Source organism: Thalassophryne amazonica, chromosome 11, assembly GCF_902500255.1.
Source record: "Thalassophryne amazonica chromosome 11, fThaAma1.1, whole genome shotgun sequence".
In the NCBI taxonomy this organism is placed as follows: Eukaryota; Metazoa; Chordata; class Actinopteri; order Batrachoidiformes; family Batrachoididae; genus Thalassophryne; species Thalassophryne amazonica.
Window position 1 is genome coordinate 69,334,211 of NC_047113.1, and position 24,405 is coordinate 69,358,615.

At 41.3% G+C, this 24,405-nt stretch overlaps 1 protein-coding gene across 1 annotated transcript in view; it reads right to left on the reverse strand.

Moving 5' to 3' along the window:
- rxfp1 (relaxin family peptide receptor 1) overlaps positions 1–20,144 on the reverse strand; it is a 109,874-nt gene extending 89,730 nt beyond the window's left edge. The window contains exons 1-2 of the mRNA XM_034182097.1: positions 20,058–20,144; positions 5,697–5,834 (exon numbers count right to left, since the gene is read on the reverse strand). Of these exons, the coding sequence (XP_034037988.1) occupies positions 5,697–5,834; positions 20,058–20,100 (181 nt within the window). The 5' untranslated portion in view covers positions 20,101–20,144. The remainder of the gene's footprint in view (positions 1–5,696; positions 5,835–20,057) is intronic.
- Between the last annotated feature and the right edge of the window lie 4,261 nt (positions 20,145–24,405).

Genomic DNA, 24,405 nt, shown 5'->3' on the forward strand with positions numbered 1-24,405 from the left:
CTGTGCTAGGACCAATTTTATTCACTTTATACATGCTTCCCTTAGGCAGTAGGGAATTGCTGTAGGGAACGGCATTGCTTAAATTTTCATTGTTATGCAGATGATACCCAGCTTTATCTATCCATGAAGCCAGAGGACACACACCAATTAGCTAAACTGCAGGATTGTCTTACAGACATAAAGACATGGATGACCTCTAATTTCCTGCTTTTAAACTCAGATAAAACTGAAGTTATTGTACTTGGCCCCACAAATCTTAGAAACATGGTGTCTAACCAGATCCTTACTCTGGATGGCATTACCCTGACCTCTAGTAATACTGTGAGAAATCTTGGAGTCATTTTTGATCAGGATATGTCATTCAAAGCGCATATTAAACAAATATGTAGGACTGCTTTTTTTGCATTTACGCAATATCTCTAAAATTAGAAAGGTCTTGTCTCAGAGTGATGCTGAAAAACTAATTCATGCATTTATTTCCTCTAGGCTGGACTATTGTAATTCATTATTATCAGGTTGTCCTAAAAGTTCCCTGAAAAGCCTTCAGTTAATTCAAAATGCTGCAGCTAGAGTACTAATGGGGACTAGAAGGAGAGAGCATATCTCACCCATATTGGCCTCTCTTCATTGGCTTCCTGTTAATTCTAGAATAGAATTTAAAATTCTTCTTCTTACTTATAAGGTTTTGAATAATCAGGTCCCATCTTATCTTAGGGACCTCATAGTACCATATCACCCCAATAGAGCACTTCGCTCTCAGACTGCAGGCTTACTTGTAGTTCCTAGGGTTTGTAAGAGTAGAATGGGAGGCAGAGCCTTCAGCTTTCAGGCTCCTCTCCTGTGGAACCAGCTCCCAATTCGGATCAGGTGACCCTGAACCATCCCTTAGTTATGCTGCTATAGACTTAGACTGCTGGGGGGTTCCCATGATGCACTGAGTGTTTCTTTCTCTTTTTGCTCTGTATACACCACTCTGCATTTAATCATTAGTGATTGATCTCTGCTCCCCTCCACAGCATGTCTTTTTCCTGGTTCTCTCCCTCAGCCCCAACCAGTCCCAGCAGAAGACTGCCCCTCCCTGAGCCTGGTTCTGCTGGAGGTTTCTTCCTGTTAAAAGGGAGTTTTTCCTTCACACTGTCGCCAAGTGCTTGCTCACAGGGGGTCGTTTTGACCGTTGGGGTTTTTCTGTAATTATTGTATGGCTTTTGCCTTACAATATAAAGCGCCTTGGGGCAACTGTTTGTTGTGATTTGGCGCTATATAAATAAAATTGATTTGATTTGATGCTAAAGTAAAGGGAACATGGAAGTATGTGGGCAATGATGATTACACCATTTGCCAGATACTGATACGAGGTCTGTCCATAAAGTAGCGTACCTTTTTATTTTTTTTTAAACTATATGGATTTGATTTATATGTTTTCACGTCAGACAAGCTTGAAGCCTTGTACGCATGCGTGAGTTTTTCCACGCCTGTTTGTGACGTCATTCGCCTGTGAGCACGCCTTGTGGAAGGAGTGGTCCCGCCCCGTCGTCGGACTTTCATTGTCTGGAAATGGCGGAATGATTTGGGGTTTTTTTCCATCAGAATTTTTTCAGAAGCTGTTAGAGACTGGCACCTGGAAACCGTTCGAAAAATTTATCTGGCTTTCGGTGAAAATTTTGCGGGCTTCACAGAGAATAAGGTCTGTTAGTACAGCTTTAAGGACCCCTTTAAGGACGCTCAGCGCGCCGCGCTCCGAGCTGCGACGACGCGGCACAAGCCACCGGACCATTTCTAAATGGATGGCTCTGTGGATACGAGACCGCCGTGTGCTCTTTCTCTGGTTATCACAAGAGCTGGACATCAGCCATTTTCTGGCAGATTTCACTTTTAACAAGAGATTTTGTCATGGAAAGCCATGCGGAGGCTTGGCGCGTCACAACGATTTGCTTTGGAAGCGAGACAAAGGAACACCTCCGTTTCGGCGTGTCAGAGGACAAGTTTGGACATGTCTATCTCGGCTTTCAATGCTTACCAGTCCAGTAAATATCAGTGAAATTGTGGAGAGCTGTTATAACCAGAGAAAGAGCACACGGCGGTCTCGTATCCACAGAGCCATCTGTTTAGAAATGGTCCGGTGGCTTGTGCCGCGTCGTTGCAGCTCGGAGCGCGGCGCGCTGAGCGTCCTTAAAGGGGACCTTAAAGCTGTACTAACAGACCTTATTCTCTGTGAAGCCTGTAAAATTTTCACCGAAAGCCAGGTACATTTTTCGAATAGTTTCCAGGTGCCAGTCTCTAACAGCTTCAGAAAAAACTCTGATGGAAAAAAACCCCCAAATCATTCCGCCATTTCCAGACAATGAAAATCCGATGACGCGGCGGGACCACTCCTTCCACAAAGCATGCTCACAGGCGAATGATGTCACCGACAGGCGTGGAAAAACTCACGCATGCGCACAAGGGTTCAAGCTTGTCTGACGTGAAAACATATGAATCAAATCCATATAGTTTAAAAAAAAAATAAAAAGGTACGATACTTTATGGACAGACCTCGTATATTTACGTAGGGGGTGTGGTTTGGAGGTTTAAACTCCTGACATATTCTGCACACAGTGATGGCAGCAACTCTGAACCAATTGTTCACAACTTCATAATCCTCAAAATGGAAAGTGAAACAAGCAATTCAGGCAACAATTTAATGTTTCAAAATACTCAAAACACAAAATGAAAAACTGACAAAGTGCTGTGTCAAAGTCAATAAACCAAATGTGAAGCAAAAATATTCTGCATTTTGAAAGCCTTTTTTAAATACCTTGAACACAAAACAAACAGCAGCAAAATGGAGTCCCTCTGTAGAAATGCTGGGAACACTAAAGGAATTAATAGAGTTGGAAAGCGAGTTTTTCAAAACAGTGGCAATACTACAACAGTGATCTACTGGACAGTGAGTTTCCATAAAACAATTTCCTGGCTGTATATCATTAACAATCTTGAAGAATAAGAACAAACTAGGGTTAGGACCACTATTTACAATAGACATATGACTAGCTGGTATCTGACTAGTCAATGAGTTGGATAATTCAGACATCAACTTCACGCTGATTTTCCTACAATTTAAGGGTAAAAAAATATGTTTCAAATAACTTTCAGATTTTCTAATAATTACATTTGCCACCTATCCATCTCAGTGCCATCAGAGAGACCATTTCCTGCTCCCTGTAACATTGTTGCCAAGGACAGGTCACATCTGGAAGTAAGACAATGAATTAACTTCTTTTTCTGCACAGTTATCAACAGATATCAGAGAGAGATAACAGACAGATATCAAGCAGGAACCGACATAGGACAACATTCACTAGCAGCCAGCACGAGCTTCACTTAAGGTTTTTGCATACAAATCTTGAATTAGTCTGTGTTCACCTGTAACCGGTTGTGACTGACTCTGCGTTGTGTTGTTATGACTCCACCCATTCGCTCCCCTCGGGATGGGAACTCATGATCTCCGGCATGGGAGTCGGACTCTCTAACCAGAAGGCTAAAACCCAGGGCTCTGGCCTTGTGACCGGAGAATCCTTTTGAGCTGTTGGGAGCGAGGTTTACTAACTATATTTGCACAGCGACACCTGCTGGTCTCCGTTACACTCACCCCCCTAAACTCACTCCAATCCGGGTCACGGCACCATTGTAGTGGCTGTCTCTGCGTTGTGTTGTTATGATTCCGCCCATTTGCTCCTCTCGGGAGAGGAACTCACAATCTCTGGCATGGGAGTCGGACTCTCTAACCAGAAGGCTAAAACCCTGGCCTTGTGACCAGAGAATCCTTTTGAGTTGTTGGGAGTGAGGTTTACTAACTACATCTGCTGGCCTCCGTTACACACCTTTCATTTGAATTTTGTGGAGATTTGCAAAACTACACATTTTTGTAAAGTGCATTCAATAGTAAATCAGAAATGGATTATCCATTTTCCTGGAAGCCACCATGGTGGCTAGCTTAGATTTCTTAAAAAACAGTGGCTTAAAAGTTCCAGTAAGTTGTACTTCAGTTGACTTCAGGTGTTTATTCCAGTGACATTTTTGTAATGAGTAACATTGGATTCCTTGGCCCTAAAAAAATGTGTATTTAGCCACTGGAATCAAGATCGTAGGTCATCCAGAAGACAAGATACTGTCAGGCAGCGAGAACTTGTAGCACAGAAGGTGGAGGACACAAATTCAGACCCATAGGCAGAGTTGATGGAATAATTAGAAAAAACTTTATCAGGAGGCAAAGCAGTGGTTCGGTACACAAGTTCGTAGACAGCAAAAGCGGAGGTACAAGCAGGCGTGAGACAAAAGGTGTGGTCAAAAAACAAGCAGGATTCAGTAACATGAAGAGACTAAGTACTTCGGCTGAGGCAAATGCAGATCCGAAAGACAAAGCAAGGTCGGTACACGACAAGGCAAAAACAGGACAAGACAAAAGCCTGGGATACAAATGATCGCAACGAACTGACGAGGTGGTGTTGAACTCAAAAGACTTAAATAAGGCAGGTGGTAAATTAGAGAACAAGACACAGGTGTGCAGAAGGTGCTGGAAGGGGGCGTGACCAGGGAAGACAAAGGCAAGTGCAAGAGAGTGGAGTAGGACAAAAGCAAAGTGAACAGGGGCAAGATACTAAAGTGACAGAAAACCCAACAGTGCAAAACATGACATACTTGACAACCCATAATAAATGTGAACAAAATAAAGGGGCAAAACTGAGAACTAAAGTGGCGAGTCAAACAGTGGAAAACAAGAAAACAAATGATAATAATTAAAACTAGAGAGGACCTGATACGGGAAAGTGAATACAATAAACGACTAAACAAACTAAGGACTGAATAGAAAATAAATGATGAACAAAAACAAAACCAGAGACTACAGAATACAGGTAATGCAAAGAATGACTAAACCACAAATAAATGATAAACAGAGAATTAAATTGGTAACAAAAACATTACACAAAATAAAGAGACGAACAGAACCAAAACAAGACTTAACTGACAATGTAAAAAGATCTGAAAACTAAAGCCATAAAAATCCTCAGCATACTATAAGCCTAGACCCAAATAAGGGGAAAACCCCGACATGAACCCCGGGCCGGGGCAAATCCTGACAGATACTGGAAAACCTCCCACTTTAAGATGCCATTTTTACTAATCCACAATGGCCACTATGATGGCTTCCATGTAAATGGAAATATACATTTTCAGATTGGCTATTGCAAGCAGTTTTCAAAAACACATTTTACGTATTGGTACAAAATTACACAATGAACTTGAATACATCTAGGAGTACAAAAATGTTTTACTGTACTTTTGTGTTTATTCCATATTTCCAACTTTAAGTTCCTTAGTTAAAAAAAAAAAAAAAATTTATCAATTTGGAGTTTCAATGCTTATATTTGACATTACTAATTTATTGTCACGCTTAGTTAGTCGACCACTCAGCTTCCATTAGTTGCTGACTTCTTAATGGAACACGAGTTGTCAGTTAATGATTTTCTTGAATTGTCCCAAGCTTAAAGACAAACAACCAACAAAACCAACATGACTCATTGATCCAGACTAAAATTAAATCCGGAACTCTCTTGCTGTGCGATGATATCAGTAAACTCTTCAGCTGGACAGTGTTGTGAGGGCACAGAGTGCTTGGTCAAAGTACACAGATGTTTTAGGTGGAAAACGCGACTCACCACAGTTCTCCTCATCAGCTTGATTTCCGCAGTCGTCAAAGCCATTGCAATGAAGGAGCTGCGGGAGGCACATGGACAGATTTCCACATGGAAAATATCCAAGGGGACATGCTGCCTTCTCCTCTGTCATATTGAGTGCTGCAAATACAACAACCACATTTTCATATCAGGACATGCAGTACTGAATGTTGGTGTTACAATAACTAGTTTAGCAGACGTGGTGGCTCTATGACTATAAGACATTAATACCAGGTCTGTGAGAAAAGTATTGTACCTTTTTATTTTTTTCAAAAACTATATGGATTTGATTTGTGCTCCAGAGCACTCTTGACCTCAGACTGGGGCTACTGTTCATCTTTCAGCAGGACAACGACCCTCAGGCCACAGCCAAGATATCAAAGGAGTGGCTTCAGGACAACTCTGTGAATGTCCTTGAGTGGCTCAGCCAGAGCCCAGACCTGAATCAGATTGAACAGAAATCTGAAAATGGCTGTGCACCTATGCGCCCCATCCAACCTGATGGAGTTTGAGAGGTGCTGCAAAGAGGAATGGACAAAACTGCTTAAAGATAGGTGCACCAAGCTTGTGGCATCATATTCAAGAAGACTTGAGGCTGTAATTGCTGCTAAAGGTGCATCAACAAAGTATTGAGCAAAGGCTGTGAATACTTATGCATGCATGATTTCTTAGTTTTCTATTTTTAATAAATTTGCAAAAATAAATGAAAAAAAAAACTTTTTTATGTTGTCATTATAGGGTGTTGTGAGAATAATTTTGAGGGGGAAAAAATAATTTACGCCATTTTGGAAAATGGCTGTAACATAAAATGTGGAAAAAGTAAAGCACTGTGAATGCTTTCCGGATGCTCTGTACTACACCTCCACACTTCTGCCTGTAGTGCTGTGGCATGTTAGGCTGGTTTCCATTTATGGTCTTTGCTCCACCCCATGAAGGATGAAAAACACTTGAAGTCTCCTGTGTCTAAACCTTTTGCACACAGTGCCATAGGTTTATTGTCCTCAAAAAAGATCAGGTTTACAAGTGATTCATTACTACTGTAAGACAGGACCAATTGTTTTTCATGACCTGTGTACATATACCCATTATTGCCACTAGGAAGCACTGTTGTCGATCTGAGTGAAGAAAAAAAGCTCAATAGGTCTGCAAATAACCTGCTGTTCATTTTTAAGACAGAAAAACAAAGTCAGTGGGGTTATTTCTGCTTCATTTCCCATATTAATATCTATCACTCTGCACCAAATAATGATTGGAATAATGATCATATTTTAATTTGATAACAGTGGTGGCGCCAGGAAATTTTTGTTGGGGGGGCTGGGGGGGGGGGGGGGGTCTGGGGTAAACGTTGGAGGGGCTCCACAAAATGTCACTGAAATGAACAATATATAGTAAATTGCTTTATACTGTAAATACCAAGGTATATGTTTAAGTCACCGGTGTTCCTCTAAAATGTGGTATCAATGCACACTCACATCACTTAGAATGATTGCAAGTTCAGTAAACTTGCACATAGGTATAAATAAAGATAAGTGAAGTTTTAAGAGTGGCCATAATAAATATTTAGGAAACCTAAATTTTTGGAGTATGGAGTTAAATTTGTCTCCTTAATATTTGCAAATGCACAGAGGGTTATTTACAAATATCCTTTGATTTTTACACATGCTTTGTGATCCACAAACACAAATTTCTGATTTGTAACTTGTGTGTGGGTTTTTACGAATAAATGTTTATTTGGAAAACTGAAAATTCTGTTTGTGAAGGGTGATTCAGCATTGGTGGATCACTGAACACACACATTCATCACTTTGCTCAGTTCCGCAATATTGAGACATTCTCAGTGCAAAACTGCAGTTGAGATCCATAAATATGTCAGTCACTATTCACATTATTGGCAGAATTATTGGAGGAGCTGAGGAGAGGCTTGGCTCATTATTGGGTGGGCTTAAGCCCCCCCTTGGCGCCGCCACTGTTTGACAATATTCAGCCTATTGCGGCATCCTGAAGTGAGGACCTGATATACTGCTGTGGTGAGGATTTGAGTTTCAGTTAGTTTTTGCCAACATCGAGATGTTATTCTGCAGTTGTTTGCTGTGTGGAAAATCTGCCCGAAGAACATTGACTTTTTGAGATGCTGGTGCTGAACTGGTTTCCTAAAGAGCCATTTGATGATGTTGTGGACGATCTGTTCAAATTTGACATGTCAACAGGCAAAAAATTACCCAGATCAGTGATGCTAAACTGCAACAAACAACATATTTATTCATATTCATTTCTCAGTTTCTCCATGTGAGGCAAATATTATTATTCCAAATACAAAAAATGTGATATATGATGCATAATGCAGACAGGCAGCATGAATCATGAACATTCACACACAAAGCACAAACTAAACATTCTATTCAGGATTATGTCCATAGTGCATAGAACTCACTTTCAGGGAATAAACCCTTAAATTTTGGAGTGTATGCAATAAGAAATTAATGCATAAATAATCGGGGGGGGGGGGGATAAATCAGGAATTTATGCAACAACATATTTCAGCAGTAGTGCAGATACCTATGAAAAGGTCAAAATATTAATTTTAAGTTGATGCATTTATATTGGGTGAGTAGAAGATAATTTTGGCTGAAAACCTTCAACTTAATTTTTTTTTCCACATACTTATTTCTCATCCAAATACTTATTTCTGATCTGGTAAACACAACAAAATGATGTGGCATGATGCCTGGTACACACAAAGTCTGGCACGGAGTTGTGTTAACCCATTAGAAATAAATATTTTCTTGTTATGCTCACAGAATGCAAATTAGTGGAAGGTTTCTATCTTACTTTATTATCTTCCACTAAACCAATAGAAGTGAGGAAGCCAGCTTTCAGATTTGTGTTTCTCGTTACTCCAAGGGAAGCACAGCATGACGAGAGGCTCCTATTTTTCTTCTCCCTTGGGTTTCTCTTAATGAAATCTATAATTAAAATATATACTTGAGTATTAGCAGAGGTATGTGCTCTTGGAACACTTCCAGTGTTCGCATTTTTCCTGCCTCAATTGAATCCAAACTATTATCCATATCCACAAAAAGGTGCATATTATCCTTATATAGAAAATGTTTCTCCTCACTCTTTTGTTTTAAATGCAGGAAGGTACATTAATGATTATCTATCTATCTATCTATCTATCTATCTATCTATCTATCTATCTATCTATCTATCTATCTATCTATCTATCTATCTATCTATCTATCTATCTATCTATCTATCTATCTATCTATCTATCTATCTATCTATCTATCTATCTATCTATCTATCTATCTATCTATCTATCTATCTATCTATCTATCTATCTATCTATCTATCTATCTATCTATCTATCTATCTATCTATCTATCTATCTATCTATATATATATATATACGAGGTCTATTAGAAAAGTATCCGACTTTATTATTTTTTTCAAAAACCATATGGATTTGAATCACGTGTGATTACATCAGACATGCTTGAACCCTCGTGGACATGCAAGAGTTTTTTCACGCCTGTCGGTTACGTCATTCGCCTGTGGGTAGTCTTTGAGTGAGGAGTCGCCCACCCTCTCATCGTTTTTTTCATTGTTTAGGAATGGCTCAGAGACTGCTGCTTTGTTTGATCAAAATTTTTTCAAAACTGTAAGGCACAACTGAGTGGACACCATTCGATAAATTCAGCTGGTTTTCGGTAAACATTTTAACGGCTGATGAGAGATTTTGGGCTGGTAGTGTCGCCGTAAGGACGGCCCACGGCGCCTGACGGCGATCTGCGCTTCGAGGCGGCAGCGTCTCGCCGTTTCAAGTTGAAAACTTCCACATTTCAGGCTCTGTTGACCCAGTAAGTCATCAGAGAACAGAGAACTTTCAGAAGAAGTCGGCATGAGGAGTTTATTCGGACATTCCATTGTTAACGGACATTTTGTAATGAAAGAACGTGCGGGCAGAGTCGCATGTCGGGCCGGACCCGACCGCGGGGGGTCGCGACAGGAAAAACACCTCCGTTGGAAACCTTAACGGGCAAGTTGGAACATGCCCAAGCTGTTAAACAATTTCTCAGTTATTCACTTGTTGAAAGCCATCAAAAGCCGCCTGAATTTTACAAATGGTTTTCAACACGGAGGTGTTTTTCCTGTCGCGGCGCACACAGATTTGCTGAGTCGTCACGGAAACGACTCGGCGAATTTGCGCGCACGTCTTTCATTAAAAAATGTCCTTAAACAGTGGAATGGCCGCATAAAGTCCTCATGCCGGCCTCTTCTGAATCTTCTCTGTTCTCTCACGACATCCTGGGTGAATTAAGCCTTAAATTAGGATGTTTTCAGGTCGAAACAGGCCGACGAAGCGCTGCACGAGGTCCCGCTCCGTGGGAAGTCCTTACACCGACAGAAACACCCCATAATCTCACATCAGCCGTTAAACTTTTCACTGAAAACCAGCTTAATTTCTCGAATAGTGTCCACTTGGATATTCCTCACAGATCCAGAAAAACTTTTGATAAAGCAACGCGCGCCGTCTCGAGCAGCGTGTGAAACAAAGGAATTCAGCCGAGAGGGCGGGACCACATCTCACTCAAGGCCTGCACACAGGGAAATGACGTCACCGACACGCGTGAAAAAACTCACGCATGCGCACGAGGGTTCAAGCATGATTGGTGTAATCGCACGTCATTCAAATCCATATAGTTAAAAAAAATTAAAGGGTCGGTTTATTATCTAATAGACCTCGTATATATATATATATATACGAGGTCTGTTAGAAAGGTATCCGACCTTTTTATTTTTTTCAAAAACTATATGGATTTGATTCATATGTTTTTACGTCAGCCAAGCTTGAACCTTCGTGCGCATGCGTGAGTTTTTCCACGCCTGTCAGTTGCGTCATTCGCCTGTGGGCAGGCTTTGAGTGAGCACTGGTCCAACCCTCTCGTTGTTGTTTCATTGCGAGGAAATGACGGAACGATTTGGGCTTTCAAAAAATGTATCTGGCTTTCGGTGAAAATTTTACGGACTTCACAGAGAATAAGGAGTGTTACTACAGCTTTAAGGACGGCCCACAATGGCGCACGCCGCGCCGCGCTCCGAGCCGCCATCGAGAGGCAGAAACCACCACATCATTTCTAAACGGATGGCTGTATGGAGCCGGGACCATCGTGTGCAATTTCTCCGGTTATCACAAGAGCTGGACATCAGCCATTTTCCGGCAGATTTCACTTTTAACAAGAGATTATTTCATGGAAAGCCGCGTGGAGGCTTCGCGCATCACGACCGATTTGCTGATGAAGCAAGACAAAGGAACACCTCCGTTTCGGAGTGCCAGAGGACAAGTTTGGACATGCCCAGCTCTCCACAATTTCTCTTATACTCACTCGACTGGTAAGCACTGAAAGCCAAGATAGGCATGTCCCAAGTTGTCCTCTGGCACTCCCAAACGGAGGTGTTCCTTTGTCTCGCTTCATCAGCGAATCGGTCGTGACGCGCGAAGCCTCTCTGCGGCTTTTCATGACAAAATCTCTTGTTAAAAGTGAAATCTGCCGGAAAATGGCTGATGTCCAGCACTTGTGATAACCAGAGAAATTGCACAAGATGGTCCCGGCTCCACACAGCCATCCGTTTAGAAATGATGTGGTGGTTCCTGCCTCTCGATGGCGGCTTGGAGCGCGGTGCGCCGTGCACCATTGTAGGCTGTCCTTAAAGCTGTAGTAACACTCCTTATTCTCTGTGAAGCCCGTAAAATTTTCACCGAAAGCCAGATAAATTTTTCGAATGGTTTCCAGCTGCCTGTCTCTAACAGTTTCTGAAAAAATTCTGATGAAAAAAAAGCACAAATCATTCCACCATTTCCTCGCAATGAAACGACGACGAGAGGGGTGGAGCAGTGCTCACTCAAAGCCTGCCCACAGGCGAATGACGCAACCGACAGGCGTGGAAAAACTCACGCATGCAGACGAAGGTTCAAGCTTGACTGACGTAAAAACATATGAATCAAATCCATATAGTTTTTGAAAAAAATAAAAAGGTCCGTTACTTTTCTAACAGACCTCGTATATGCAGTAGTGTTCAGAATAATAGTAGTGCTATGTGACTAAAAAGATTAGTCCAGGTTTTGAGTATATTTCTTATTGTTACATGGGAAACAAGGTACCAGTAGATTCAGTAGATTCTCACAAATCCAACAAGACCAAGCATTCATGATATGCACACTCTTAAGGCTATGAAACTGGGTATTAGTAAAAAAAAAAAGTATAAAAGGGGGTGTTCACAATAATAGTAGCATCTGCTGTTGACGCTACAAACTCCAAACTATTATGTTCAAACTGCTTTTTTAGCACAAAATATTCCTCCATTTCTCTTTAGGCCAGTTGATATGTTCTTTGGCAAATTGTAACCTCTTCTGCACATGTCTTTTATTTAACAGAGGGACTTTGCGGGGGATTCTTGCAAATAAATTAGCTTCACACAGGCGTCTTCTGTCACAGCACTTACAGGTAACTCCAGACTGTCTTTGATCATCCTGGAGCTGATCAGTGGGCGAGCCTTTGCCATTCTGGTTATTCTTCTATCCATTTTGATGGTTGTTTTCCATTTTCTTCCATGCGTCTCTGGTTTTTTTGTCCATTTTAAAGCATTGGAGATCATTGTAGATGAACACTGTATAATTTTTTGCACCTGCGTATAAGTTTTCCCCTCTCCAATCAACTTTTTAATCAAACTACGCTGTTCTTCTGAACAATGTCTTGAACGTCCCATTTCCCTCAGGCTTTCAAAGAGAAAAGCATGTTCAACAGGTGCTGGCTTCATCCTTACATAGGGGACACCTGATTCACACCTGTTTGTTCCACAAAATTGATGAACTCACTGACTGAATGCCACACTACTATTATTGTGAACACCCCCTTTTCTACTTTTTTTTACTAATAGCCCAATTTCATAGCCTTAAGAGTGTGCATATCATGAATGCTTGGTCTTGTTGGATTTGTGAGAATCTACTGAATCTACTGGTACCTTGTTTCCCATGTAACAATAAGAAATATACTCAAAACCTGGACTAATCTTTTTAGTCACATAGCACTACTATTATTCTGAACACTACTGTATATATTAATGTACCTTCATTATATAAAATGGAGTACATATAATGTTTCTCACACGTGCATGTTGCATTATGGAGTATGCCAGCAACATAGGTAACATGCTGCTGCGATGCTTTGCAGTTAATTAATTGCTTTCCATTTTTCATATCGACTTAATTGTGGGACTCTTGAGTTCAGAATGGAAGCTTCATTTCCAAGTCAGTTGTGATTAAAAACAGAAGGGGGAAATTACATCAGGATTTGCATGTGCACCATTTTCTGAAAACGATTTTGTATTTTTTTTCTTGCTTTTGTGTCTTTGCAGATCTTCAAAATGGATTCCACACATGTATTTAATAAGAAAGAGCTCCCAGGTGTTTGATGTCAGATTGGCGCCTTAAAGCCAGAAGACACCTTTGAGAATAATTCTGAGTGCTCTGACTTGATCATCCGTTTGACAATGAGAAAATAGAAAACAGAACCTTAATGGGTTATTGCTTCTTCCTCCTGGAAGAGAGCAACTTGTCACTCTGCAGCACACTGCACAGCTCTCGCTGATTTGGATTTTGTTTTTTTTTATCTTCCACATATCTTCAATGGATGTGGCTGCAACAAAAACGCAGATAAGTGTAATACTTTACACACAGTGCTGTTGCACCAGTTCCACAGGGCACTTTCTCAAATTAAATGTCAAAGATTGAGACTGTGTTCGTGTGCACCTGTGCAAAATAATGAACTAAAACAGGCCCCTGAGAGGTTACAACACCTACACATTGTGTATTTGACTGTTTTGAGTAAATTAATTTGTTGGTGACAGCACAATTTATGGCTCTGTGGGACCTTGACATTTGATCAGTTCTGTCTAAAATTAAACTACTTTATCCTTGGCAAACCTTCCACCAATTTAACCCATACTCAAACCAACTCATTCAAAGGTTACAGAGTTTGCACCTGTTGATGTTCAGTCTCACTTGCTATGATAAGAGACATTCTGGAGTTTATGTTCTTTTGTTATTCTGGGCTCATTAAAGTGAAATCTGCTGTTCTGAAAAATTCCTATACAGCCAGCAAACCTGGACCTGTACAGTAACTACAATCCACAGACCTCAGTCATGGAGGCTGGGGAACTGTAGAGGGTTGCAATATATCAAATGTTGTATTGCACACAAACGTTTATACATACAGTTGTGCTCAAAAGTTTACATACCCTGGCAGAGTTTTTTTTTTTTTTGGCCATTTTTCAGAGAATATGAATGATAACACAAAAATCTTTTGTTTTTTACTCATGGTTGGGTGAAGCCAATTATGTTTACTCTTTTTAAATCAGAATGACAACGGAAACTGTCAGGTCTTCTTTGTAAGAAAATCCTTCTCTATACCACTTCATCATGATGCTGTATAACTGGTGATACAAAATGCAAAACTTGCACTATGCACAATTTCTCCAATCACAGCCACTTCTTCTGGGTTGTCTGGGTGTTTTGGTGGCTTTCCTCACTCTTGTCCTTCTTGCACAGTCACTCAGTTTTTGAGAACTGTCTTCTCTATGCAGATTTACCATAAAGTGCCATACTGTTTGTATTTCTTTGTAATTAATAAATAAATAAAGTCCAAGACATACCATAACCCTAACCCTAACCCTAACCATCAGAGAGCCTCATCCACAACCACCACAAAAGACTTCAAGCTGTCAATGATGTTAAAGGGGGCCACGGTATTAAGAACAGGGAGATGTAAACTTTTGATCAGGGTCATTTGGGTAGCTTCTGTTGTCATTATGATTCAAAGAGAAAACACAGTTGTTTCACCATAAATAGATTCATCCAACCACAAACCACGAGTGGGAAAAAAAAGTTTTGTGTCATTTATATTCTGAAAAATGGCCAAAAAAAAAAAAAAAAAAAAAAATCTGCCAGGGTATGTAAACTTTTAAGCACAACTATTATATATATATATATATAAGCACATAGTTCGGCGACTTAAGTCACTGTAATATACTCTGCTCTGGTCATCACCATAGCAACATGCAAATCAGTTGGCACAGATCAGCTGTGTGTTTTGACAGGTGAATGACAGAAATGCAATAAAACATGGATTTCCAAGTGAATTTAATATTTTTCGGCCAAAATAAAACGTTTGAGGAATGGGAAGAGGAGGAGAGCAAATGAGAAGAACACCAAAAGCAACAGCATAAAGATTTAACATTGGACAAACTGGACAAGACTGAAGATGGGAAAGAAGAAGAGAACACGAAAAAGTTAACTTAAATAAATATTTGTGTGTTAGCTCACTGTGTGGGACCATGGTATAAGCAGATTAAACAACTCAAAGCTGTGCATTATACGGTTTGAATACACTTCGCGGAATGTTTTAGACTCCGCATCACATATGTATGTATATATATATATATGAAACCTGCTAAAACACCTCCACAATCTTTTCTGCCTCTGCTGGGAACAGGGACACATTCCCCAGGACATGTAGGATCGAGCATAGTAGCATAGTCACCTTGTGTAAGAACAAAGGCGACAGAAGCGACTGCAATAATTATCGAGGCATCTCCCTTCTCAGTATTTTTGGGAAGGCCTTCACTGCAGGAGAACTGTCAAGAGCAGCAAATGCCACTCTACATCACCTTCATTGACCTGACTAAGGCTTTCGACTTGCTCAGTCTAAGCGGACTCTTCAGGCTCCTGCAGAAGATCGGCTGTCCCCCACAACTCCTCACAGTGGTCTCTTCATTCCATGAGAATATGCACAGGACAGTTTGCTTCAATAGTTTGCTTCAATGGCGCAACATCAGAGGCCTTCCCAGTTAGGAGTGGGGTGAAACAGGGCAGTGTCCTTGCAGCAATGCTCTTTGGAATCATCTTCTCCATATTCCTCCAGTACGCCTTGAAGGATTGCAGTGAGGGAGTGTACACTCACACCAGGGCAGATGACAAGCTCTTCAACATTGCCTGACTGTGCACCAAGACAAAGGTTGTGGAGGGACTCATCCGTGAGATGCTCTTTGCCGATGATGCTGCCTTGACATCACACTCCGAAGACAGTCTGCAGCAGCTTGTTAGTTGCCTCACTCACACCTGCAAGGAGTTTGGACTGACCATCAGCCTGAAGAAGACAAACATCATGGCACAATTTCTCATTGACATTGATGGATACATCCTGGAAGTGGTGGAACATTTCACATACCTTGGGTCAACCATCCCTAACTCACCCTCCATTGATGCAGAGATGAACAGCAGGATTGCGAAGGCAGCAGCAGTTATGGCAAGACTAAGCCACAAAGTCTGGAACAACTCCAGCCTCACCGAGAAGACAAAACTGCGCGTCTATTAGACCTGCATCTACGGTAGCAAGGCATGGACGACCTACGTCAGACATGAGAAAAAGCTCAACAGCTACCATCTGAGATGCCTTAGGTGAATTCTGCACATCAGATGGCAGGACAAGATACCCAACACAGAGATCTTGGAACGTGCCAACATGAGCAGCATGTTTGCCATTCTTGGCGAAAGGCGCCTTCTTTGGCTTGGAGAATGGATCCAGGCCACATTCCTAAAGATCTACTGTACAGTGAGCTGGCAAAGGGCACTCGTTTGGCTGGTCGACCACGCTTGCACTTCCAGGATGTCTGCAAGGAGGACATGAAAATGTGCAGCATCAATGTCAACACGTGGGAGCAGTGTGCAGAGAACCGTGCAGCCTGGTGCCTTACTGTCAGAACAGGTGCACAGAGGGCTGAGCAGGAGAGGAACCAAGGTCTTGCTGAGCAACAAGCTAGGAGGAAGGAGCGACAGCAGGCATCACAGTACACGTACAACAAATGTAGCTGTCAAGTTTCGACCCCGGGGTGGGGTCCGTTCTCTTATTTCCCTTTCCACAGCTCAATATTCTAGTCATTTGGTTTGTTCTGAGTTCGTCATTTATTTTCTGTTCAGTATTCTGCAGTCTCTGGTTTTGTTTGGTGTTTATTTTGTATTTTATGTTTTTCTTACTTTAGTAATGTGGTTTATTCAGTTGTAGCTTCTGTCCAGTTATTGTCTTTTCCATTGTATAATGCTTTTGTTTCTGGTTTTATTTTCTGCTTCTTATAATGTAGTCTTTAGTTGTTTCATTCCTTTTTTGTTCTTCAATTAGCTAATACGGTTATCTTGTGTTTTGGTTTCTGTTCAACTGTTCAGCTGTTTATCTACATCCTAAAACATTGCAGCCTCATTTAGTTATGTCCACTTGCCATCTCTCTTTAACATAAAGAGCTCATACAAGTTTTGGATGATGAACTCAACTTTACAGCTCAACTAAATGAGGCTGCAGTGTTTTAGAGTGTATAGGTTCTTTGCTATGATTATTATCTTTTAGACTTTCACCATGTGTTTAGTTTATTACCTTTATAGTCATTGATTTTGGTCACTGTTTGTATTTCTTTCACGTACACTCTTGCACCTGTCTGTCTCTTCTTTGTTTCTGTTCCCCCCCCCCATGTGTTCACTTACACTCTTGCACTTGCCTGTTTCTTCTTTGTCACAGTCTGCCTGAATCACTCTCTTGCATCTCTTCCTTCCTGTTAGATTCACCTGACCACACCTCCCTTCTAGAACATTCTTCCACGCGTGCATCTTGTTAACCTAAATACCCCCACCTGTGTATTTAAGAAGGCCTTCACTTTCTCCACTTCCCTGCCAGTTCATCGCGATCCTTGTATCTACATTCCAGCCTTTTGCCTTTGTCTTGTTTTGCCTCTTAGTGTTACGACCTGGCTTTGTTTACCGGACCTTGTTTTTTCCTCATCCTTTGATACAGTATCTCACAGTGTTTTTGAACCCAGCCTGTCTCTCGACCACGTTTTTGCTTAGCACTTATCTGTAGTTCTGCTTTGCTGCCTGCCTTCCTGTGTACTGTACCCCTGCTTGTCTTCTTTGCCTTTTGGCTGTTCCCGTTAGGGGTCGCCACAGCAAATCAATCATTTCCATCTCACCCTGTCCTCTGTATCTTCCTTTGTCACACCAACCACCTGCATGTCCTCCCTCAGCACATCAATAAACCTCCTCTTTGGCCTCTCTCTTCTCCTCCTGCCTGGTGGCTCCATCTTCAGCATCCTTCTCCCTATATACCCTGGGTCCCTCCTCTGCACATGTCCAATCCATCTCAATCTTGCCTCTCTGACTTTGTCTCCAAACCGTCCCACCTGAGCTGTCCCTCTGATATGTTCATTCCTAATCTTGTCCATTCTTGTCACTCCCAAAGAGAATCTCAACATCTTCAGCATTGCCACCTCCAGCTCTGCCTCCTGTCTTTTTGTTAGTGCCACCGTCTCTGCAGACCTCGGCACCACCAAGGAGATTTTTGAGGACATTAGATTCTTTTTTATGTGCTCTTGTGACTGTTTCTCCCCAAAAGAGAAATTTGATTATCTTGATCAGGCTTGGGATCTTGTGGAGGCAAACCAGTGGCTGAATAAAGTCTTCCCTGAATTATTAGGGCTGGATGATTTATTTTCAGAGAAGAGACTTTGTAACTGGGTGAAGCACCCTGAGGCACACCTGCCATCCACTCTGCCACCTACAGACAGCAAGTCCGATTGGGAAGACATTGAAGATGATGATTGTGATGAGGATGAAGACAAGTGATGTTGAATCCTCAACAGAAACAGAGGGACTGAGGCTTTAGGACACTGCTAACATTTTGTGTAAGATCCAGGACTTGTTTTTTTGAGTTTTTTTTGGCAATCCAGGGCAGCAGCACAATAACCATATCTTTTCTGCTCTTGATGAGATACTACAGACTGAACCGAACTTGGTCCGGATATTTCCTGAATTAGTTAACATAAAAACCCTGTTCGAGCAAGGTCAGTTCCCTCCGTTCATCAAGGATCAGATGGACTATCTCTTTGAAGATTAACTGAATGAAGCCTGCCATGAAACACCTTGGGTGGTAACACTCTCTGCTGCCGCTGTCACGCCCCCACAGAGGGGTTTTCTAACCACGCCCAGTCTGCCAGCCGCAACAACATCACAGTGCTCTTCAACCAGGAAGTGGGCCGAGCTTAATCAACCCGGCGGGCCGGTCCCACAACCTTACGCGGCACCGGCGCTGGCCGCACCCACACTGGCTCCACAGAAACTACGTACACCTCAGTTACGGTCAACGGCACCCGCAACCACTCCACCTATGGGTTTAGAAGCTATTATGTTGCCTGACTTCCCTGTTCATGCAGGACCATCAGGAAGCGACACATCACCACAGCAGCTGACATCACCTGCCCCACCTTCACCGGTGTGCCAGCTCCAGGAAGCTCCCTTTCCAACACCTCGGTGCATCTCAGTGGGGCTCACCCCAACACCACCAGCTGGCGCCGTCAAGGCATGCACGCCACCATGGATTACAGCAGCACCGATCGCATCGATCACGACATGCATGGCTCTGCAGCAGTCTCCAGTGTTGGATGAAACAATCTGATTCCAGCACCCCCGCCAGCAGTCTTGCCATTCAAAGCAGCTCTGGCACATACAACTCCATGCACAGCCTCTGATCCAGCTGCGCGCACGGCACCAAACTCGTCTCCAGCATGTGCCAATGCTCATTTTCAAATAAAATGGAAACAATGTCTTTCTCTGTGGACGTAACACAAAGACATTTGCCAGTGATTAAAATGACTTAAAATTTCATTAAACACATCCCAATTTATTTCATAAGTTGCAGATGAAACACAAATTTCTAATGGATGAAAGGTTAGCACATTTTACTTATTTACATTTCCAAATTGCGTATTTTGCATAACTATATAAATGAAATAAATTATTTTTTATTGTAGAAAAATTAATAAATAAATAAATAATTCATCACATAAGAATTTGGCACAAGTTTTACACTGGATGCCCTGACTGTGGTTTACTCCAGATGTCCATGAAGAATAATGCAGGGATAGCTTTGAGCCAGACATCCTGTTTCGGAGGGAAGAGATTATATACATCTCTGGACTAACCACCGGTGCCACCACGCTCTGCTAAAGTAGTCAAACTTAGAATCCAACCATATAAAATTCCAGCGAGATAAAACACTGAGTTATGCACATGCAGACGAGCACCAAAATGAAATCATGCAAAATAAATAAATTCTCCCAAGCTTTTTTAAAGTCAAGCTCGAATACAAATGTCAGATGCATCAGCTGCCTCCCTTTGCGCACATCTTTGTTGTCCACTTCTTTACATTAAAAAGAAGCAAAACAGCGCGAGCATGTTGAACTTACCTGACACTCCATAAGCCAAAATTATTATCGCATAAACTATCATGACGCCCGGTGAGGTTTTTCATGAAAGGAGAAAAAATGAAGGTGCGCGCGTAAAAATATCTCCAAGTTTGTTGTGCGTAAGATAGAGAGACGAGCATGCGGAGAGTGCGACTGCAAGAAGCTGTGAGGTTCAACTGCGTCTGAGAAGGAGAGAGAGAGAGGGGTGGGAGAGGGAGGAGGGGGGCCTGCCATCCTCCGGCTGACGCACAACCAGTAGGAACAATTGCGGCACAGGTGCAGCGCGCTTGTAGGGAGCTGGAGGTGTGCGTAACAGGCATAATGGTGTTCGATCAACGCGCTGTAGGTGGACATTAAGCGCGTCAGCCGTGCAGCACCTGGATTCTACACGAATTCCACACAGCTCTGTTAAACTGTTGCAGTGTGTCCACTACTTTCAGACGCACAGCCGAAGACAACAAAAAACACACGACTATAATAAAAATAATGAATGAAAGATGGTGTGTGTGCGCATATGCATTGGTTCATAACTTTCTGATATTTTTTTAACCTAATTCGCTCAGTCTGTCTTTGCTCCGCCCACACTTGATTAATTATGTCTATTGTCTTCCAGCTCTTTATTGGCTGAACTTGAACGCACCTGGTGGAGTTAATCAGGTATACAGAGCAGGTGAAAAAGAAGGAACCTGTAGAACAGCTGATCTTCTGCAGCAGGACTCAGGAAAAAAAATGAAGAAACGTTTTACATCCAAATTTATTAGTTTTCCCCACATTAGATGTATCATTTAAGGTTGCAAGAAAATTATAAATATACATAGAATAAAACTAACACATTAAGGAATAATTATTGTTATTGTTCTTATTTTAAAGTTTGTCCAAGTTAATTTTTTTCAGCTTCTCATTTAGTCCAGCGGTCAACACCAATGACATCATCAAACCCTGATCAATCAGTTAAATAATGATCTTCAGTCCTAAAACCATATCTGAATAGGTTTTACAAAATTCAAAAATTGCAACAGTCACAGCTACAGAAGCCTATGACTTTGAATTTGTGTGGGCCTCTTGGTGGCTTCCCTCACTTGTCTCCTTCTTGCACAAGTCATTCAGTTTTTGATAAATGAAGAGAAGCACAAGTTCTCCCAGGAAGACTCAGGTTTTAGCTCCCTCACATTTGCTAATTAATATCATGCTAGCTAATCAGAAGCAGCTGTTCTCAATTTCGGCATCAAGGGTGACCAATAGGAAATGCTGAAGCCAGTTATAGATGGCTATCCTTTTGCCTGTTTTTCCTGCTTTGCCTACTCCACCCCGCCACCTTCTGGTTGCTTCCAGCCGGTCCTCTGTGTTCTGCTTCCTCCCACTGGTCCCTGTCTGTTGCTGGCCTCACCTCTGCCTCCTCTTAATGTCGCCTTCACGGATTCCTGTGTGCTCCTTGGTCACCAAACTACGCCCCACTCTCCTCCACCCCACCACCACCAGTTGGTCCCCGTCCGATACAGAGGGTAGGTTCGGCACCTGCCTTCTTCCGATGGCAGGATTTGAGTGTAATATACCCGACACCATCATTAAAAGGGACCAGCCCCAAAACAAAGACAATTTCATTTGTACAATTGTATTTATGGAATAAATGTTCAAGCTGTTTTCCTTCTGAGTCTTACGGTTAGAACGGCCTCCTCCAGACAGATTAACCATAGTTTGTATTTCTTAATGATTCATATAAATGAAGTTTAAGACATCTTCATTTACATGGAAATGTGTTCATCCCCTGACTTGTCAAAATACAAACAGATGTAAAAGTGATGATCTGCTGTAAATTCATCAAAGTGAGACAGTAACTGTATGAATATTTTATGCCTATATTAATTATTTCACTATGTGAAAGCACTTTGTTTTAGACATTTTAGAAAATAATCTGATTATACACAATTGGTTCATTTTGCATTTATCTTCGGAACAGATTTTCAATTCCATAGTGAGAATTCAGGAGTCGCAGCCCTTCTGGCATCCTGTTTCTCTGAGAATGGATTTTAAGGTGTTGTTACTGGTGTATAAAATTGTTCACGGACTGGCACCTCCCTGCCTGGCTGAGCCCTAGGTGCCAGCTCGGGCAATGTGTTTGTAGTGTGCAGGACTGCTGTGTGTTCCTAGGGTGAATAAAAAGTCTGCGGGTCACAGAGCCCTTTCTTATCGTGCCCGGCTCTGTGGAATGATCTCCCATTGCAGATACAGCTGTCAGACTCTGTGGAGATGTTTAAGTCTAGATTGAAAACCCATTCCCCCCCCGCCCCATTTTATCATTAGCATTTTATGTTATTGTGTGTTTTTTATTCTTTTTATTTTTATGTTTTTATTCTTTTATTGTGCTTTTAATTCATTTTGTTCTGTTTTTTAAGTTGTGCCTTGAGGCAACCCTGTCGAGAATTGGTGTTATATAAATTAATAAATTTGATTTTGATTTGATTTGCAGTTATTTTCAATCAGGACTGTCAGTCCAGGGAATGTTGTCAGATAAATACTTTTTCTGTTTGCTAATTTATTTTCCCAGCAGAGTTACCTCGAGGCTTTGCTCTGACAGGCACAATGATCCATGCCTCAAATCAGATTCAGATTTTGCTCATCAGATCATCTTATCTGTTTCTCTGACACAAAATTTGTCAAACTTCACATCTAGTTGGAGTGTCTTCATGCTTGGAATTCTGTTTCATCTTCAGTGTTTTGACACCAAATGTGAAAACACCGAATGCATGAATATTGAGGCGGCAGACGGAGAATTGATTTTTCTTGTCTAAAAGCGTGTATTTGCTTTCGAAGGACATCCAGCAATACAACCACTTAGTTTCTGTTTTTGCAGAGCATTTGCTGCTGTTTTGGGGATTACGCAAAACAAGAGATGTACACACATAATCTGTAAAAACAGTGGCTAAATAAGTGACCTTGTGAGAGATTTCGACATGTTGTCAGTGATGTAAGTGAGAGAAAAATGCTTATTAGAGTTGTTCATTTCAAAATAAACAAAGAATATATTTGGAGCAAAGCGACCATGTAACTTCTTGCCCAAAACTGCAGAAGTTGTGATTCTGGAAGGTTATCGGTAAGATGGGCTGGAGAATTTCTTTTGCTAACCAGTTGTTATGACGAAAGATATAATTGGCAAGGTTGGGTAGGATTACTTTGAAAGAATACATGTGGATTACATGTATGTATGTACATACATTTGGATTACTTGTAATCTGATTACTTTTGGATTACATTTCAAAGTAATCCTACCCAACCCTGATAATTGGTTAGCAAAAATTGTGAACTTTATGTTAACTACCTCAGCCAAAAAGGTTACATGAGTACTCACACTATTTTGTTATTCTGTATTTGGATTACAAAAGAAGAATAATAGACCAATTTTGACAAAATTCAGTGAAGGAATCTGGAATGGGCCAACAAAGAAACCATTAAATCATGGTGTAGATCTACGTCAGGTCATCGACCCTGAACATGGCCATTACTGCAGCAACTTTTATCTAAATTCCTTTAAGATGAATTACACAATCAAAGCAATTAGTGTGATAAAGATCTGTGATTAAGGATCAAAGATTAGTGATCACAATGCAAGGTCAAAGATCATGATGGAGGGCAAGGTTTAAAGATGAGTGACTGGGATTAAGGGCCATTAATCATGATCAAAGGTCATTCATCATGATCAAGGGCTAGTCCTCAAGATGAATGATTAGGATTAAAGACCATTAATCACGATCAAGCATTTGTGTTCTGCATCAAAGGTCAGTGATCATGAACAAAGGTCACCTGTCAGGATAAAAGTGCAGAATTAAAGACAAGTGATCAGGATGAAAGGCCAGTAATCAAGATGAATGATTGCTGTTCAGGATCAAAGGATAGCAATCACAATCAAAGATCAGGATTAAAAGTAACTGATTGGAATGAAAGGCCAGTAATAAGGATCAAATATCATTGTGTAGAATTAATGTGCAGTGTTCAAGATCAAAGATGAGCAACTAGTCATGATCAAAGTTTAATTTTCTGGCTCAAAAATGAGTGATCTTAATCAAACATCAGGATTTAAAAGCAGCAATCAGGACCAAAATTCAGTGTTTAGGTTTAAAGACCAACAGCCAAGATCAAAGACAAGTGATCATGATCATAGGTAAATGATTAGGAGCAAAGTTCAGCAATCTGGGTCTAGGCCCATCAATCAGGATGATTGATCAGGATCAAAGATGAAGATCAGGATCAGAAGCTGGCAGTAGAAATAAAGATTACTGATCAAGATCAAGGTCTTTGTCAGGCTGCTGGGCAAAATTAATTTCCAAATGGGGGTGATCGACTAGAGTTGACT